The sequence below is a fragment of the Setaria viridis genome, chromosome 1 (assembly GCF_005286985.2).
Source record: "Setaria viridis chromosome 1, Setaria_viridis_v4.0, whole genome shotgun sequence".
Lineage (NCBI taxonomy): Eukaryota > Viridiplantae > Streptophyta > Magnoliopsida > Poales > Poaceae > Setaria > Setaria viridis.
In genome coordinates, this window is record NC_048263.2 from 22,386,975 (window position 1) to 22,407,630 (window position 20,656).

General features: G+C 45.8%; 2 protein-coding genes across 2 annotated transcripts; both read left to right on the top strand.

The window, feature by feature from the left end:
- Window positions 1-7,005: 7,005 nt before the first annotated feature.
- On the top strand, window positions 7,006-12,302 carry LOC117833379 (MACPF domain-containing protein At4g24290). The gene is made up of 7 exons (XM_034712850.2): window positions 7,006-7,426; window positions 9,470-9,708; window positions 10,192-10,393; window positions 10,480-10,560; window positions 10,649-10,832; window positions 10,973-11,139; window positions 11,326-12,302. Exons 1-7 carry the CDS (start codon window positions 7,187-7,189, stop codon window positions 12,058-12,060), a joined length of 1,848 nt encoding a protein of 615 aa, XP_034568741.1. The 5' UTR covers window positions 7,006-7,186; the 3' UTR covers window positions 12,061-12,302.
- Window positions 12,303-16,763: 4,461 nt separating this feature from the next.
- On the top strand, window positions 16,764-19,048 carry LOC117851361 (probable sodium/metabolite cotransporter BASS3, chloroplastic). Its single transcript, XM_034733167.2, has 5 exons — window positions 16,764-17,217; window positions 17,313-17,408; window positions 17,536-17,842; window positions 17,953-18,200; window positions 18,314-19,048. The coding sequence occupies exons 1-5, from the start codon at window positions 16,844-16,846 to the stop codon at window positions 18,549-18,551; spliced, it is 1,263 nt and encodes a 420-aa protein (XP_034589058.1). The 5' UTR covers window positions 16,764-16,843; the 3' UTR covers window positions 18,552-19,048.
- The last annotated feature ends 1,608 nt before the right edge of the window (window positions 19,049-20,656 follow it).

A 20,656-nucleotide genomic window follows, 5' to 3' on the forward strand; every position in this document is an offset into this window, starting at 1 on the left:
TTATTTTTTCATATAGACAGTAAATTTTGTTTACGTAAGGATAGCATGAGAAATTAAAAGTTGTTAGCTTTTACCATTTTTATTCCTTGCAATTGCAAAATAATAATAAATATGTTACAATTAGGTATAACAATGTTCATGAGATCTAAACCAACAGTTGTAAACTTCTTCCATTATTTTGTATAATCTTTTATTCTGAGCATTTTGTAAATTTTATATGGATAGTTTTGGCTAACTATGGCAAGTGAAAGTTCTTTTCCCCGTGGTGGTGGCGGCCGTGGAGGTGGCAGGGGACATTTTGGGCACGATGACACTCCCGCTAGTCTTCCAGGACTTCAATTCCATGGCCCCATTGACTTGCCATTCAGCGATCGAAGCAGAGGAACAATTCCCAATGTAGTAATATTCTTTCCTTCTTTTAATTGATTGTGTTACTACACATGAATAAATTCTAAATTTACTTCAATGCAACTTATCAATAATATTAGATGGCTCAAAGATGTTGTCGAAGCTTTAGGTGGTACCTCTCCTATGGTACAACCGAGGACGTAGGTGAACCAAATATGGAAAGAAAACATCTTTCTTTTCAAGTACCTGTTCGACATCCAGATTTCACCTCGTTGTCACCAGGACAGGCCATCCCGATGGTTTCAATTGTCGCATAAGCTAGCACAGCACCATCTAGGGTAACTGTTGACAAGACCGTCATGGAGGTCTGCCTAGAGCAGCTTAAGGATCATGGGTACTTTGTGCCAGACTTTTCATATTTTCGAATTAGATAGCTCGAGGAGGGAGACAACAATGTGATTGTGACTGCTGAGAGGCTTTCTCGGCTTCATGACATGGTATGGAACATTCTTTTATCATTCTTTTAACTTTAGTAGTGTTACTATTGCAAGCTGTTGTAAAACATTTGAATACGCTTTCTCCAATTGCTGGTTGTCCTTATCTATGAATCTTTTCATTCCAATGGTACCTCTCCCGGACAATCTGCCCTCGTGTCAAGATTCCGGTAAACCAATAGCTCCTAATCTTTTATGTAATCTATGCAGCAATCAACATTCTCTTCTGTATGGTAGCTCTCGATCATGCTGCTCTTTGGAAAGGCCTTGTTTCTCATGTATCCATTGAGAGTCGACATGAACTGTTCGTATGTCCACATCTGATGGAAGTACATAGTCCCTAGTTCAGTTATTTGCTAGACCATGAGATGTTCCATGATATCGAAAAAGGATGGAGGGAAGCACATCTCGAGCTGGACCTGAGTTTCCAGCACAAACAGTTGAAGCCTAGCCAACTTGACACAATCAATCACTTTCTGCAAAATCACGTTGAAGAAGTAACACATCCGTGTGATAACCATCTTACGAATATTGGTTTGATAGTCTGAATCACAATAGCGAGAAAAACTGTGATCATCACATGGAAATCATGAGAGTTATAGCTGGCAAGCGTCATGTCCTTCAATGAGACTAGTGATCGGATGTTTGATGAGAATCTGGTCGACACTTTCCATCCGCGCAAGCACTTGCACATAGCTAATCTCTCATCTGGTGTTAAGTTGTAGCTAGCCGGGGAAAGGTAATGCTTACCACTAGATAGTTCTTACGGGTGGAGCTCTGGCCTGATTTGAAGGTCAACCAGATCCTTACATGATTTTAGTCCGTCTTTTGCCTTGCCTGATAAGCCCAAGAATCCGATGGTACTATCGAACATATTTTTTCTGAAGATGCATCCCATCAATGGCAAGGCGCACTGCCAGCTCTCACCAGTATGGCAAATACTTAAAGAAGATAGACATCTTCTTAAACAGCACGTCTGCGACGTCTGTAGTTTCAGCCTGCTTTCTTCCTCTTTTCAAATTATCAGCACCACCTAATGACTTCTTACTCAGTTTGAACTTGACCTTCTTGCACATTTCAAATACTATTTTACCAATAGCCAGTTTTCGAGCAAAGTCATTCTCATTTGTGCCATCGAAAAAAGTTCTTCATCCTGTGGTATTTGTGTGTCTTCAATAAGAAGCGCATATGCCATATGAACATTGTCTTCATAGATCCCTTAATGTACACATATGATGTTCCATCCAAGCAAACTACACATGTTGTCTTACCTTTTACCTGACCTGTCAGGACAAATAGGGCGGGATAATCATTGATGGTAACAAATATAATGGTCCTTAGTGTGAAGTGCTCATGTCTGTACTCATCCCACATCCGAACCCCATCTTCCCAAAGTTTCTGCATATCTTCCATCAATGGCTCAAGGAAAACATCAATGTCAATGTCAGGCTGCTTCGGGTCTTGTATGAGAATGGTTAGCAAAAGGAACTTTATCTTGTGACATAGCCATGGGAGAAGGTTGTATATGGTCATCAGCACTGGCCATGCGCTGTGCATGTTGCTTCTTTCACTAAATGGATTCATGCCGTCTGTACTCAACGCGAACCGTACATTCCAGTTTTCATCTAAAAACTCTGGATGATTGGCATCGAAGGTCCTCCACTGGCGAGCATCGGAAGGATGTTGAAGCTTTCCATCATCCTTTATTGGGCAATCAGCATGCAGGGTCATCATTGCAGCGGTCTTTGGGTTTGAGAACAAACGCTTCAGATGGTCTACCACCAGCAAGTACCACATCACTAAGGCAAGGACTCTGTGCTGCGTCGTGTCAGTACCTATACAGGACTCGTCCTCTACTTGAGCTCCAGCACTTTTCTTTGCAACCTTCTTCCTCCTATTCCCGATGGAGGAACCGGCATGGTCCTCATAGAAATCGGCATTACTTTTGTAACAGCTAGCATCGCGATTTGGACACTTTTCCAATGCCGCATACTCACCGCAGTACAATATGCAGTGGTTCTTGCACGCGTGTATTCTTTGCACACGCATCTTCAATGAATTGATAATCTTCTTTGCTTCGTATGTGTTTTTTGGCACAAAGTTAGGCTTCGGAAGTAAATTGCCCAGCAGAGTAAGGAGACCATTGAAACTATTGTCTCACCAGCCGAATTTAGCCTTCAGGATCAGAAGATAAAGGACAAAATGCAGCACGGTTCACTCCTTCCCACATCCCACATACATACGGTCCTTTGCTACCTTCTTGAGTGTCTCGAAATTCTCTAACCCTTTAACACTCCCTAGCAACACTGCCGGTTCAATGTGGCGCAACATGTCCTCCATATCAACATCACATTCCTCATCCACCTGTGGTTCCACACGCACATCTGTTTGATCACCATTTTGATCTCCATGATCGTAATTATCATCCATCATAACATGATCATTGTCGTTTGCATCATCACCACCCACTTTATCACAGCCAGTATTGATGTATGTGTTGTTGGAAGTACCTTTTTCCTCACCATGGTGGGACCAAATTGTGTATCCATCCATAAAATCTCGCTTTATCAAATGCCTCTTGATGATATTAGTATCCTCCCATACAATATTGTTGCTACAGTCAAAACACGGATAACGTATTTACTTTGTCTTGCAAATGCGAGCGTGCTTCTTCGCAGCCTCCACAAACTTCGATACCTCGAACATGAAAGTAAGCGAATTTCTCCATAACATCCATGCTCTATGATCCATCTTTAACAACCTATGATAAGAATTCTATATAATATTAACTAATTTAATGAGCTATTCTATAAACTAAATTAAATTATGGATGTAGCCTGATAATAAGTAGGAAGAAATTTAATAAAAAATAATTCTATATTAGCCTAAATGAAACTCAATTAAACCTTGGATGTAATAATTAATAAGAAGAAGGAAAAAAATCAAACTCAATTATATATTAAGATAATCAAGTTCATTAATTAAAACTATGGATGTAATAATTAATAAGGAAGAAAAAATAATCAAACTCAATTCTATATTACATTAAAATGACAAACATAGCATTGTAATGGTTATAATATGATCATAGAATTTTATTTACAAAAATAATCCATTTCTAGTTTTTTTTCTCTCTCTTCCCTCCTCTCTCTCCTAGTTTTAGATCTAGATCTAGATGACAAGCTAATGAAGCTAGAAATGATGGATAGAAGTTGAAAAAGAAGGTTGGAATGGCACAAACTTACCTTATATAGCCACCTCCTCTAAAGAAATCAAGAGCAAAACCTTCCCCCTTAAATTTGGTATTTTTGGAGCTTTTCCCGAGCTCCTCTCGAGCAAGCTCCAAATGGAAGGTTGCCTGGGGAAGAAGATGAATAGGAGAATTTATGGCGAGCTTTGTGCTGGCGGGCGATATAAGCCAACTACCAGAACAGATGGGGTGCATCTATGCTGGCGGGTGCTTAGGTCGCCCACCAGCATAGTGGCGTCTGTGCTGGCAGGCGACATAAGCCCATCGCCAACATAGATGGGGTGCATCTGTGCTGGCAGGTGCTTGCGTCGCCCGCCAGCACAGTGGAAGGGTGCTCCCCCACCGGCCCAAAGAAGCTTTGTGCTGGCGGGTGCCAACCCGCCAGCATGCTAATTTGCATGTACCAGTACAAATCGTTTCTGGCGTAGTGAGCGTTTCCTAAACAAAATGTAAGCAGCAGCTTATACCTTCACCGGCTCCTTTTCATCCTTATACCACCAGCACTCCAACAGTCGTGCGCATCGTCTCCCATTCTTCTTCCAGGCAAAAACTAACTAAATGTGCCCCCTATCTCCCTCATGCGTGCGTGTAGTTCTTCCCTGCATGAGTTCACTGGTAGAACGCACGAGGTCCTAGATCTCATCCATGGTGGCAAGAGCTTTTACAAGGTGGCGATGAGCTACTCCATGGTGATGAGATCCCCGTTGGCTGAACTCCTCCATGGTATTGGTGTGTTTTCCCTAGGAGGAAACTCCGTGGTGAGGGGCTCCTCCAAGGATTAGGTAATCTGGATCTGCACAGGTTTTGTTAACTTTACAGTAGCTTACCTGAGATGTTTCGGTATTCGACATTTAATGTTGCATAGTCTATATAGTAATTTGCGATGTTGCTACAATTATTAGTAAATAGTGCAACAGATGATACTTGATGTTGCATGTATTATTCGAGATGATCCGTTGATTGATCTTTTAGGTTGCATATTTGCTTCGGAGATGTTGCGGTAGTTAAATTTTGATGCTTCTTTTGTTTATCTTAGATGCTGCAAAAGATTTAACCTGTTTTTGCTGGCTGCGTAAGCCATGGCGTATGGTTGATTTTGAGTTGGAACTCATTTTAGGTGGGGACGCAAGCGGTTTTTTTGCGTGTGTGTAATTGATAAATAGTGGGTCCCCTCAAGGTGGAGCGCCCAACAAAAAAATTGAGAGTGAAAATGACTCGGATGTTGCATGCAATATTAACAGACGTTTCGGTGGGAGTTTTCGTTTTTTATCTAAAAACAGTGAGAAACTCTACTCTAGTTAGATGGTTGTGGCAGCTTCTGATGTCATGCTCGGATGTCGTCGGATATACAGACGCTAGTAGTGCTGTAGGAATAATAAAGTAGTACGGTGTTGTTTCATGCAAACATTTCATGGGTCTGGACACACGTATCATATATGGTTGCCGTAGGAATGATAAAGTAGTACGGTGTTGTTCCATGCAAACATTTCATAGGGCTGCGGGAGGTCGGGGGCCGCGGGAGGGTGGGGGCGGCGGGTGCCGGGGGCGGAAGCTGCGGGAGGCTAGGGCCGGCGGCGGGATTTTATTTTTTTTTATTTTTTAATATCTCTTTAGTACTGGTTATTTCAGTCGGTACTAAAATGCCGCCCTTTAATACTGAATTAGCAATACCGGTTGCACAATACTAAAGGACTTTCCCAGCAGTGCTTTAAGGCAAAAACATCACATCTGACTAAAAACAAAACATGTATGCCCTCTCTACGACAGTTTTCCTCATCAAAAGAATTTAATGTCACAGTTGCTGGACCTTGTTTGTTTGGAGTCACTTACATATGGCAAACATATCGTTACTAGGAATAATAAAGTAAGAGGGCTCCAAGCAACCATTTTACAGGTTTTGATGCACGTACAATTCAACTCAGGGAAGTGGAAAAACTATGTTTTCTGCCTTAATCTAACTAGATTGATGAATCTATATATCAAATTTGTAGATAAAAAGACATCACACCTGGCTCAGGTGAGCTCTCCTGAAAACAACACATGTACGCAGCCCCCTACCTTTTTGTCAACGGTGGGTATCCTCGAGAACAGGAGTTGATATCACTGTCGATAGACATTATTTGTTTGGAGCGACAACTGGTTGTATTATCACTTACATGTGGCAAACATACCTATACTACAGGAGCAATAAAGTAGGAGGACGATTGCCCACAATCGTTTCATGCGTTCTCTCACCGAGAAAGTGGAAAACCACTAGTTTTGATGCTCAATCTAGACTATCAAATCTTTAGATTGAATTTGTAGGTAACAAACAAAAACTTGTAGAAAAAAGATATCATATGGGGCTTGAGTGTGCTCATTAAAAACAAACATGAACGTGGGCATTTCTCTTTGACGGTGGGTATCCTCAATAACTTAAGTTAATGTCTATAGCTAGAGGTCGTTTCTTTGAAACCACAGCTATGTGTATCGTCACTAGAAATAATAATAAAGTAGACTGTCGTGTAACTTTATCAAAGATTTTGATGCATGAGCCTTTTGGAAGGTTCTCACCGAGAAAAAATACTAGTTTGGAATGCCTCAATCTAAACCGTGAAATCTGTTGATAAAACATAAAAAGGAAAACTTGAAGAGGGCCAAACAGAGGGCCATGTCCATGCCAAACAGGACCTTAACCTCGACCCACAGCCAGCCAGGCAACCATCTCTCGCTATGCGGCCTGCGGCGCGCAGACCACCGGACGGGGGCCCGCCGGTCAGCCCCTGTTCATGTGCTGCCCCACCCCGTGTTTATTTTCGTCCCCGACCGCGCGCACAGGCACAGCTGCATTCTTCTCTTGGCTTCCTTCCCGCTTCCCCCCTACCCTTGCGGGGCCCACGTGCCGCATTCCCACCAAACCCCCGTCCTCCGACCTTTCCATAGTCAAACCTTCCTTCTTCATCTTCTCCTTGTCCTCCTCCCTCCCTCTCTTCCCTTGAAGAAAGGCCTGCGCTCGGGCGGTGGTTGCGCACTCCACCATCGTCCGTAGCCCCGACCGCGAGGCGGTTCCTCGAAGAAGAAGAAGAAGAAGAGAGGAGGAGGCGTGTGACGGCCGATGGAGGTCGGGGAGGAGGCGGTGCGTGCGCTGGGCGCGGGGTTCGACCTCACGTCCGACTTCCGCCTGCGCTTCGCCAAGGCCAGCGAGGGGCGGCGCCTGGTGGAGCTCGGCGGGGAGACCAGGGACGTGCCGCTCCCGGGCGGCGCCGGGGCCACCCTCCGCGGCGTGCCTCGCGACGTCGGCGTCGACAAGGGCGACCGCATCCGCTTCCGCTCCGACGTGCTCGAGTTCAACCAGGTGCGTGCGTCCCCACGCCGCGTGGCCGGCATCCTCTGCCTTCTCCCCTGCTCGCGGTTCCGGGCGATGCCACTCGCGCCCGCGGCCCTCCTGTTCGGTGACTCCGCGTCTGGCTCCGGTTCCTGGCTTGCTGTGATGCGGCGATTGGTCGGGGATTTTGGGGGATCGGGTGGGGGGTTGGAATTGGATTCATGCGTTTGTTCTCGTGTTCTTGGCCCGTTGCGTCCGGAAGATTGCGAACGATGCTTGGAGCGGTTAGATTGGACTCGACGCTCGCCAACTTGGAGAATTCGTCCTCTCGCAGCTCGGCTTGTCGGATTTCGACGGAACCGCGTGCCTGTTGTTCTTGGTTGTTTCAAAAATTGCCCATTTATTTTGCTCTGCAAAGATCTCTCTGTCTTTCAACGCTTCCATTTCTTTGTCTTTCCGAAAAAAAAGATTTAGTAGCATTTCTATGGTTGATGACGCGGAATGACAGTTCAGAGCAAGGACCAAGGATTCCGTGTTTATCTTTCTCGTCTGCAAAATCGGCCGGTCAGTCAACTAATCCAGTCTTGCGCTTAAAGCTGAATCATCACCATCACAGTTCAAGAAGCGACACCTTGCTCCTTTTCCTTTGCGTGGGGGCACAAATTCGGTTCCTTCTGCCGCATTCCATTTCCGTCCGGTCAGTAGTCTGAGGCGCGTCCCCCCACCAACCGCGTAAACTTTCTTGCCTGCCCGGCTGGTACTGGGCTTCCATTCATTAACGCCGGGGAATGTCCAACGTCCTGGAGTAATCAACTAATCATCCCGTCCCTTTTGCTGCGCCCCTGATGCCTACGGCCTACCGGAGTTGGGCGGACACCTGTATGGGGCTATGGGCTGGGAGTGGATATCGCCTGCCTGCCGACCTTCCCTTCATCATGGCGCCTTGATCTGGCAGCAATTAATTCCTGCGCAAATTCGTTCAACGATCCGATCCGGTTTGCGTTACATCGTGCTGATGGGCGATTAGGACTCCTGTGCCATTCCAAGGCTGAGACTAATACTGGTAGCCAAGGCTCCTGGTGGGGTTTCCAGCCTTTCAGGGCTGGTACAAGTACAACTTTGTACCATTATTTATATGCTGTCTTTTTAGCTGTAGGATTACGCTTTATTCGCCAGCTAGGTATCAGCGAAACCTTTTGGATAAAAATTTACACAAATATTAAACCATTCCCCGGAGAAATCATTAGTGTTTTCTCTTGCTTAGCACAGATGGATAGGTTCAGTTGTTGCTCACTGAAGTTTAGCAGGATAGCAAATGATGTGCAACCCCATGGCAGAGGAGAAGCTAGCAGCACTGTAATCTTTAGGATAAAATTTAGACAAATATTAAAACATTTCTGGGATTAATCATTATCATTTTCTCTTACCTAGCACGGATGGATAGGTTCAGTTGTTGCTCACTGAAGGTTAGCAAGATAGCAAATGATGTGTAACCCCGTGGCAGAGGAAAAGCTAGCAGCACTGTCATGGAAGCTGGTACATACTATGATAAAAACATCGTGGGCCTTTTGGAGGTGGTTTCGGACAACGACTGGTCTGATGTATTTCTAATGCACGACTGCGGCATGTCATTGGACCATGTGGTTGTGGCCTGTTAAATGGGTAGAACCTTCTTGCTTTTCAAGGTGAAAAGCAGCTTTAGTTGACAGCTTGGTTTAAGTACAATGCACATGGTAGGCTTGGGTCATTCGTTTATGAGTAAGACCTTAACATTTGTTACCCTGTTTCTGATAATTCTGACTCTCAAGTGTTCGTCTTGTATTTGGTGCTGTTCAACAATGTACTCTGTTTATGCTAATTTGATGTTACTTTTTTGTTTTCCCTTCTAAATTGTATATGTTTTGGGTTATAATTATAATACGGAAAATCTGCTCCTCTTATTTTTTGGACTAAAGAAAGGTTGACAATGAAAGTCATCTTTGTTATTTCTACATTATGACCGCAGCTGTTGAACTCTTATCTGCAAATGTTTACAATCTATATGCTGATCACATTTTAATTTTCTTTGGCTAGATGTCAGAATTACTTAATCAGAAATCTTCAGTCCAAGGGAAAGTTCCTTCCGGCTATTTTAATGCTCTTTATGAATTAAGTGGAGCTTGGTTGACTGATGCCAAAGAAACTAAGCATCTAGCATTTGACGGGTATTTCATTTCCTTGTACAACCTGCACCTAAAAGCTTCTCCATTAGTTCTTCGAGATGAAGTAAGAAAGGCTGTTCCATCCAAGTGGGATCCTGTTGCATTAGCCTGGTAAGACCTGTTAGCCCTCACTCATAGTTAATTAGATATTCTCTGATGCATTCGAAAAATATGATTGGCTGATGTTCTATCATTATTATCTGAGATTTGCCCTCTCATTTTCATTAGTACGAGGTATTTTCAGATCATCACGATACTCTTAAATTCAGTCTTATCAATTCACATATCTTTGCATTGCCTTTTTTTCTATAAATATAAGATATGAATAAACCAATGAAAGGTGTCTACTACAAGTACATAATTGCTACATGCTGGAGACGCTCACTTATATATAATTTTGGATCGGATTTTATTTTCTAAATTTTCTGTTTCCCATGTTTCTTTGTGTAATTGCATTGTGTTGTTCTGGTTTGGTTACACCAACCATGGGTCATATACCTGATAGGCTGTTCTTGATGAGGGAACTATTTAACTATAGATTGTTTTTTTGTGCTTTCCACTTTCTAACAGTTGACGATATCTGGTGCATGTCAGGTTTATCAAAACTTATGGGACACATATAATTGTTGAAATGGCAATTGGAGGCCAGGATGTTATATGTGTTAAACAAAGTCATTCTTCAACTGTTGCAGCTGCTGATTTAAAGCTGCACATGGAGGATCTTGGTGATTTTTTATTTTCTGATATGAAGAACCACTCTCCAATACATCGCAAGACAAAGGATGGGAAGAGCAAGGTATAAATGCTTCTATCTTCAGTTAATGTTGATGTGTTCTTGTGCACTGGAACAAAATTTAGCTAATCTGATTCGTTTCAATACAGGTGCCTGATGTTTTTGTCAGGATAGTGCAGCAGCCTAATAACCTGCACCTTTCTAGCTATTCTGAAACATCAACCAAGGATGTAAGTATTTTTCTGTAACTTGGTGTCAATTTGCTACCTCTTGGAATCAAGATCGAGACATAAGTTATATGTATGCTATTCCAAACAGGGCCTGACAGTTACATGTTCAAAGAGGGGAGGAGAAACATACATACAAAACCACTCCAACTGGCTGCAAACAGTGCCAAAGAAACCTGATGCTATTATGTTCAAATTCGTCCCAATCACCTCTCTTCTTACTGGTATTCCCGGTAGTGGTTACCTCAGCCATGCCATCAATTTATATCTTCGCTGTAAGTCCTGAACAAATCTTTATCCTAGAAATTATGTTACCTGCTGTTTATTTTGTTTCAGGTTAACTGTGTTTTAAAAATATTAGCTTGGTTACGATGCTATTTACTCGAGTAAATTCTTACAACATTTCTTCTCCCAGATAAACCTGATCTTCAAGAATTGCAATATTTCTTAGAGTTTCAAGTGCCTCTACAATGGGCACCTATGTTCAATGAGCTTGTGCTTGGGCCTCAAAAGAGAAAAGGCTCCTACCCTTCCATGCAGTTCAGATTTCTCGGCCCCAAACTCCATGTTAGCACTTCTCAGGTACCAGCAATGTTAATTTGCACTTTAGATTTGAAGGTCTCTGTTTGTTCTTTCATTCATCGTTACTAAACCGAAAAAATTAATCTCTGAGGAATTACCATTTTTCTTGCAAAGAATTACTTCTCTTCAGTGAAGTCACACAGCTTCCATCTATTCACATGTTTCTATTCCTTTTGTTGCTTCCAGGTATCTAGTTCTCAGAAACCTATAGTTGGCCTACGGCTATACTTGGAGGGCAGGAAGTGCAACCGGCTGGCCATCCATGTCCAGCACCTGTCAAGTGCCCCAAGCATGCTGGTCGACTCCATGGCATCTTCAATGTCGGAGTGGCGCGAGTCGGAAGACACCGACCCGGGCTACATCGAGGCCATCCAGTGGAAGAACTATTCCTGCGTCTGCACCTCCGCCATCAAGTACAACCCGGAGTGGCACAAGCGAGCCCCCGGCGGTGTCTTCATCGTCACCGGCGCCCAGCTCGTCGCCAAGGGCACCTGGTCCAAGAAAGTCCTCCACCTGCGCCTCCTCTACACCCACATCCCCAACTGCTCCATCCAGAGGACCGAGTGGACGAGGGCTCCGGCGGCGTCCCAGAAGGGGAGCTTCCTGACGACCATCAGCACGACGCTAAGCTCCCCCTTCACGCAGCGCGACACCCACCAGCAGCACGCACCGAGGCATGAGCCTGCGCAGCTGAACTCCGGCGTGTACCCCGACGGGCCGCCTGTCCCGCTCCGGTCAAGGAAGCTCCTCAAGTTCGTGGACATGGCGGAGGTGGTGAAGGGGCCGCACGACGTCCCGGGGCACTGGCTGGTGATCGCCGCCAAGCTCGTGAAGGAGGGAGGGAAGATCGGGCTCCATGTCAAGTTTGCGCTGCTCGGCTATGACGGGCAGCCGTCGCAGGGTGACAGCTTCGGGAGCTGAGCTGAGCTGATCTTTGTACATAGCAACAGTGGCTGATCTAGATTGCAGGGTTTTGGAAAGAGGGGCACTAGGATAAGGATTTGTTATTGATTTTTTTTTCTATTTTGGTCGATAGGAAGTGTATAGAGGCAGATAATAAACCAATCGGCGCTGCGTTGACAAGCTCCATGAATTTTCGTGCTTTGTAAGTAGGCTCTGTAGTTGTAAATTATGAGAGAAAAATCATTTTCTGCCGAGCCAAATGGCCTCCTTGGTACAAGGTCAAGAGCTGTCATTCGATTAAAGAAAATGAGAAATAAAAAACGGTAATGCTTATGCCCGTGCATCCGGACGTGCGTCCCTCCTCCGGATAGTCACGTGGCACGGTGTCATCCACATATTATCACCAGCAAAAATATCACGCATGGATAAAAAATTAGCGTAACATTCTTATCTGCACGATGATTCCTTCCACCGCACCCGAATCTCGTTTTGCAAGTGCAATCTCATCCTCTCCCCTTGCTGCTTCTGCTTTGTGCTCCCTGCTCTGCTCCCTATCGATGCCAGTGCTCGAGACGGCGAGATCGGCGGTGGAGGTTGATGCTGGCCCGCTTCCCCTTGTACGTCTCCGCTTCCTGCTGCTCTGCCGGACCATGCCCTCCTCCTCTCGTCCCTCCCACTGGCCCACTCCCCCAGGCTGCTCTGCTTCCTGCTGCTCTGCTCGGCCGTGCCCTCCTCTCCATCCCTCGTGCCTCGCCGTCGCGGGGGCTCCTCCCCAGCCTGCTCCGCTTCCTGCTGCTCTACCTGGACGTGCCCTCCTCTCCGTCCCTCCCGCTGACCATGGTGCCTCGCCGTCGCGAGGGCTCCTCCCAACCTGCTCCGCTTCCTGCTACTCTACCCAGCAGCGCCTCCTCCTCTCCCTCCCTCCCACTGATAGGGGGTAGCGTTCCAAGGGCCTTGTCGAGGTGACGGAGAGGATGGAGAAGAAGAGACCAAGGCTGACACGCCGCAGCTGAGCATCACCGTGCATGCCGGCACTGGCAGCAACCGCAGCAGGATCTTCAGCACTGATGGCCATAGGAGCCTAGATCTGAAGATAGCCCCCCGACTGCCATGTTGCAATATTTATCTCACAATGTTGCAGTAGGGATTCTTGGATGTTGCAAGCGCTGTAGATGCGCACGGGTGTTGCGGATGAACGTATCGTTTGATGTTGCACGATTGATTTTCTGAGATGTTTCGATGTTGCAATAGTTGGCTTTTGTTGTTTCATCTGTCAATTTTTCATGTTGCAATATTTATTCCCGTACGAGCTCAACCCCAACTCAACATATGATGATTTTTTGGAAATGTTGCATGAAACATGTGTTCAATGTTGCGGTGGGAATTTTTCCGCACGAATATTATGTTTACATTGAGCTATTTTTTTTCATCTTTTTCATGTTACAACCATAGATTTTCGATGTTGCAGCTATTTTGTTTTGATGTTGCAACGGAATATCGGATAATTAGTGGTATTTATTACGGTACTACTGTAGCCGTTAAATTTAAAACGGATAGTGATGCATGCGTCCAACGGGAGTTGCTCCCGCCAGGGGCGCTAGCAAGCCCGAATAAAAAAACATTGAACAAAAGCCATCTCCAAGAGGGCAATTTACGTTCATTCACTCACCAATGCTCATAAAGCAATTTTGTTCCATTATCTAAAATCGGCACTTTTGTTCAAATCTTGGCTTGTTAGAAATACAATATGTGAGGGAAAACAATGTGAAATGCAATAATCCTTTTTATGCATATTTATGTAAGGTTTAAGCTCGATTTTTAAAATAGAAAATGATGTCCATAGACGGCGACTCCATATTGTCCTGAATTTTTTGGCCTTAACTTTATCTCTGTTTTTTTTACGAACGCCTTAACTTCCTCCTCTCATCTGGCGTGTTCTTTCCTTCTCACCTGTTAGGAAAAGTATATTGGTGCTGTCTTATAACCAGTCTCATACGTTGACACATAATCTTGAGACAATCTATTAGACAACCACTACAATAATTTGTGTTTTTTTTTGTCGGGTAGTAATCTAAAATCCCTTGATTTGTGGATATAATAAAGGAATATTGTGAGTTACATGGCAACCACAACTCGTACAATGGTAAAGTAGTAGTCTCGTAGTCCTAAAAATTAGCTTATGAGGCGGTTGTTTCGCGAAACAACATCTTTCTCTTTCCTTACTCTCTCTCTTCCACATCAGAAAAAAGTTCCTACATAACACTGCATAAGATGATCTATGATACCGCTAACGTGTAGCAATGCTGTTAGGCATGTGACAGCCCAGTAACACCTTATGCCAACCTCTCTCTCGCCAAGCGCCTGCCTCGCCGGTCGATCGATGGGCCTAATTTGGGGGTAAAAGCTAGCACTTTAAATCCAACCTGTTGGCCCGACAACACGAGAAGACCTTTGCTTTCCACCGGATGGACAAATAACAGATCGATCCCAACATTAATTTTTCACGTAACCAAAGTTGAAACCAATGGTTAAAAAAATTAATTATTGGATGAATATCATGTGAGAGTAACGAACATAAGCTATGCGACCACAAGTACATTTGGAGCTGCCTTTCCTCCTCATCTACATCTCCAATTTCATGTAGGATTCTCATAAATATATGTGATTGGACTAAGGGGGTGTTTGGGAGGGGTGCTAAATTTTAGCACCCCCATTTTAGTCACTTTTAGCCCCTCCTCCTCCCAAACACCTAGGCTAAAATGGAGGGGCTAAATTTTAGCCCCCCATAATCCATTAGCCCTCCAAGAGGTGCTAAAATGGACTAGAAGTGCTAAAAGTGGTCCCCCTCCTCCATTTTTCCACCGGTACCCTCCCCTCTTTCCTCCCCCGCGCTCCTCTCTCTCCTCCGCGCCCGGCCTCTGTGCCCCGCGCCGCCCGCCCGCTGCGCCGCCGCCCAGCCTCCGCCGCCCGCCCGCCCGCCGCCCGCCTCGCCGCCGCCCGGCCTCCGCCGCCCGCGCCGCCCGCTCGCCGCCCGCTGCGCCCCGCGCCCCGACCGGCCCCGCCACCACTGCCGCTGCCGGATCGAATGTGCCATCCTCATCTGGTGCCCGGCCTCGGCACCGCCGCCTCTGGTGCTGCTCCGTGACGACGACGGACGGAGCAGGCGGACGGAGCTCGTGCGGGGGAGCGGCGGCGAGCGCGGCTTCGAGGCCGCCGTCGTTCTCGACGTGGTGGAGCCCCTAGATGCGGCGTCGCTGCACTCCGACCCGGAGCTGGCGACGTCGGCGGCGGCGTCCAGGGAACGGGCCGTTGGTGGCTGGCGAGAGTGCGGCGGGGGAAGGGGCGACCGGCCCGAGAGCTCCGTGCCGGAGGTGGACGTCCACCGCTTCGACGACGACATGGCCGCGAGCGATGGCCAGTAGCTAGCCACGGAAGACGGCCTGGTATGTGTTGGATAGGGTACAGATACAAGGCTATCCACCCCGCCACTAGAAGTTGAGGGTAAAGGAGAGGGGTAAAAGAGTCTTTTGATAACCAAAGTGCTAAATTTTAGCCTCCCTCCCAAACACCCTAGGTGCTAAATTTTAGCCTCTTTATTTGAGTGGGCTAAATTTTAGCCTAGGACTAAATTTTAGCCCCTCCTCCCAAACAAGGCCTAAAGGATTCGCATTCTACAAACTCACGTGATTTCCTTTTTGGATGCACAAATTTATAGAAAGTCCGGGAGGAAATCTAACACATCAAAACTTCAATTTATAACTATACATATTTCTCTTTGAATTTATATGGTTTTCATGTGTTAGCTTCACTAAAATAGCTGCGTTGAAAACATTTCCTCTAAAGGATTGCAGTGACGTACAACTTGAAGCCCACATTTTTTTTAATAAAAACGTCTTAAAATGAAAATCACCCCCACCACGTAGGAATTCTAAATGGATCCATGCAAACAATTGGCACTATAACCAATTTTTGCAAAACTTAGTACTATCCCACTCCCACTAAAACGAAGAAAAAAAAATTCGGCCTCCGCCCTGAAGCATGGGTTGAATCAAATCTTTAAAAATGTCCGACTGCAACGAATAAATGAAAAATCCACGAATATGAAAAAAAAGATAAATTGCTTTCAGTGGAGTAGCACAAGATTTGTGAAAGGGACGCAAAGGAAAAGTTCCATCAAGCTTGATTTCCTAGCTACTGCATACAGAAAATTTCTCCGACAATGGAAAACCTACTGAAAACTTAGACATCAATTGGATCAATTAATACTTTTTTAAAAATAAAAGGGAGGTCAATTACTTCTTTCTAGATGATTTGGAAGGGTTTCTGCTTTAGGATTATTTGTATGGAGTCCCTCCAAAACTTGCTAGCCTCCAAAGTGTCTTGTAAAAAACTTTTTAAATTTTTGCTCCATTTTAATTTTCTAAACATGCATGAAAAGGAACTTGCCTGGAGACGTGGACGCCTTGCGCGAACAAAAGGAGGGCACATGCTTGATGCTTGGAAGTTGGAACCTTCTATGCCTTTCCACCTTCGACGCCGACCATAGGAGCGCTCACACAGTCACACCTGGCATACTTGAATGAAAAACCTTTCTCTAAAATAGACCAAAAGTAACCGAAATATTTGTAAAGCGAAAAACTAGGAATATTGACTCGAATAAAACTAATTTAAAATCGAGAAACACATGCTCAATCACTCCCCGTTAAAACGGCGCCCCCATTTTATCTCTTCCAACCTCCCTCTCCGCCACCACCGCCCGTTCCACCCATTTCCACCACCTCCACGCCGCGCCATCGCCGCCATGCCCATGGCCGCCGCCGCTTCCTACTCTCACCCGTCCTTCATCCCCGCCGGGTCTCTCCGGCACCACCACCACGACGCCTCCACCCGCTTCTCCCCGCTGCCGTCCCCGCCGCCGCCGCGCGCGCTGCTCTGGCGGCGGCCGCGGCGGCTGGCGCCCACCACGTTCTGCTCCGTGCCGTCACTCCCCCGCCTGGGACGCGTCGGCTGGCCGCGCCGCGAGGGGAACGCCTGGCTGCTCTCGTTCCACGCCGACACCGCAGCGGCGCCCGACGCCGCGCTGGGGGACCCCTCGAAGGCGCTCTCCGCGCTGCTCCCGCTCGTCGTCGCTGCCACCGCCGTTGCCGCGCTCGGGAATCCAGCCACCTTCTCCTGGTACGACACCTGGCCGCTTCAAGAAGGTTCTTGAGCAACATTTGACAACTAACACATGGGGGCTGAAGGCTGATTAGTTTATGATTGTTTCGTAGGGTCTCCAAGGATTACTACGCGCCGGCCCTTGGGGGCATCATGCTGTCCATTGGCATCAAGCTCTCCATCGATGACTTTGCTCTCGCTTTCAAAAGGTTTTTTGTTTTGCTGCTCGTTCTCCAATTATGATGGCAATATGGCATAGAACAGAAAATGAAAATATACATGAATTAGCTTCTTAAAAAGCTGAAATTGTTGTTTCTTGTGTCCTGTGTCGTCCAGGCCTGTGCCACTGTCCATTGGTTATGCCGCGCAGTACGTGCTGAAGCCACTGCTGGGCGTGATGATTGCAAAGGCATTCAGGATGCCATCAGCGTTCTTTGCAGGCTTCGTGCTTACTTGCTGCGTATCAGGTGCTCAGCTGTCAAGCTATGCTAGCTTCCTCAGCAAAGGGGATGTGGCGTTGAGTATTTTGTTGACAAGCTGCTCAACAATATCTTCGGTGGTCGTGACACCTGTTCTTACTGGATTGCTGATCGGTTCAGTGGTCCCGGTTGATGGAATTGCAATGGCGAAATCTATTCTGCAGGTAGTGAACCGATCAGTGATCCAGCAATGCTTTTGTGGTGCATGATCTTCATGTACCCTGTCTTTGAGTCTTTGATTAACCATTTGACCCTGCAATTTCCTGTTTGACAGGTGGTGCTTGTTCCTGTCACAGTAGGCCTTTTCCTGAATACCTATGCAAAGGGAGTGGTGAATGTAATACAACCAGTAATGCCATTTGTTGCTATGGTGTGCACATCTCTGTGTATTGGCAGCCCTCTTGCTATCAATAGGAGCAAGATCCTCTCTCAAGAAGGATTCTTCTTACTTCTCCCCATAGTGGCTTTCCACATTGTTTCATTCGTTGCGGGTTACTGGATCTCCAAGTTGCCACAATGGAGGTGATTCTTAAATCTTGATATCCATTTTTAGTCTTTCGAATTTTATCTTGTAATTTTGCTAATTCTTAAGTGCCTTGATGCCCTTCTGCAAATCCCTTTGCATTGTTCTGCAGGCAAGAAGAGCCTGTTTGCAGGACAATTTCCGTGTGTACTGGGATGCAGAGCTCCACCCTCGCTGGACTTCTGGCAACACAATTTCTTGGAACCAGTCAAGCAGTTCCTGCTGCATGTTCTGTTGTCATCATGGCGATTTTTGGTTTGACTCTTGGATCATACTGGGGAAGTGGCTCACGAATAAGAGATGTCTCTGGGGGATTTCTTCCACAAGCTTCCGCAGGTGTGAGCTCGTGACAGGCAGCAGGATGCCGCATGGTAATTTTTCCACGGATCCTCTTGAGGCGCCAATTCCAGAAATTCACTTACCAAATGAGACTGGAGCTACAGGGAAGGCGTCCTGCAGGCTGCAGCACAATCCTGCATTAGGTATGCCATGGCTACAACCCTACAAAAGAGAACTACAGATTATGGGCTTTTGATGATAAGGTCATAAGGATCAAGGAGAACAGCCTTACGACAAGAACCACTTGTACATGATGGAGGGTAACTGAGATTGCAGTCATAGTTACATATCATACCTTATATTGTAGGTTCGGTTAGTCTTCTCTTAGCAGCTCCTTGTAGATATAGATGCCAGTATGCCACTAGACACAATCGAGGATGCTCATATATGAGGAATAGTGCTATACATATGTCTGTGCAATAGTCACGACCCATTGTTCTTAAAATCAACCCCATGATCAGGTGTTCTTTCTTTCTTTTTCGCAATGCTATTTTTTGCTTTGGTGTCACGTGCAATTGACTCTGGACACTTTAAACCGCAATGGAGTGCACTATTATATCATAACTGGAGCTTCATTTTCTACTGGAAATTGACCTGTTTTCGCAGCTTCCATGACATGACATCCTCCAACTGGCAAATAATACTTACGGCCGGACAAGAAAAAAAAAGTTTCATCTACATTTATGTTTCCTGTAGAAGAAGAAAATGAAATTCATTTTGTATCGTTCCTGAAAATATCTGGAGGGGAAAAACAAGCATGCAGGCGAACACATGAACCTTTTTCTTGGTTGCGATTGTTCGTATCGTGTCGACAAGTCGCCATCTGTTTTTTCTTTTATTGCAAGTCGCCATCTGTTCGGTATCAGGTAAGGGAGTCGCAGTCACAGATGCAGAGCCCAATTACTGTTGGAGTTCTTCTACGCTGATGGAGATGGTCACAGTTCTGTTACGGACGGACCTCTTCGCAGGTCCGTTACACTGTCGCTGTCCGAGCGGTCCATTTTTTCAGCTTGTTTCTGGATCTAACCCGCTTGGGCGCGGACAGCTACGGCCGACAGGGAGGGGAGATATTTGAGGCTTTTTAGCCTGATGAACTCTGGACAGTTGAGAGCATGTACCTATCCATAATCCAGTGTTATGGTTTAACTAAGTGCATACTATATCCCACAAAAAGTATGAACAGATAGCAATCATCTACCATCATGCGAAATTTGAGCTTGAAAAGAAAAACTCCCGTCTGAGAGGTTTTTCTTCGGTGCTGCTCTGAAGCGGCGGGCCTGAAGCAAGGCTATGGCTATCAGTATCAGGCAGCCACCAGCCATCAGCTGCTGCCTTCCAGATGATGGACACTTTTGGGCGGGAGGCGACCCGGCTGCCTGGCGTCGCCGTCACGCAGCCAAACTGTCAGCTGCGTTCGCTCGCCGCGGCCTGCAGCGTTTCCCACTCGATTTGAGAGGTTTGGCTGTGCAGAAGTAAGGAATATCATTTTTTATTTAAAACAAAAATGACACCGCATTTGTACTTTCTGCGCATCCATCTCCCCTCTCGCTTGTCGCCCATCTGCCCATCGTTAACAAAGTTAGCCCACTTTCACACAAGTTAGGATGAAGCTCGTCGCGGATTGGTATGCCACGGAGAAGATGAAGCTGATATGTGTCAAAGATGCTTTGCAAAGATCGATTTTCGTATGCAAACTATAGCAACCACATTAGCTTTAGTTGACCACCGCCACTTTGACGCGCTTTAAATGCTTGTGTTGAATTTATGACATGTTCAAAATGTAATTGATGCTTTAGAAGTGGTGGCCTCAGTGTTGAATGATCTCAGCCTCCTGAGCATGGCATTGAGAATGCAGTGGGGTATGGTCACTTGGTCAGTTGAGAGAAACGATGTGCAAACTGCAAAGCCCCAGTCATGTTTTTGCTATCGCAGTAGATAAATTGGCATTGGCTTTGTACAGAGTATCCGCAGCAACGCTGATCGGTAATGGGAATGGGCTAAATAGCATAGCTTTCTTTTTTCAGTAATTGGATAAAAGAACTGAGTATAAGTGAATGTCAGTTTGTGTAAAAAAATGCACATGCAAATTTGCGTCTAGAAAAGTCTTAATTGCATA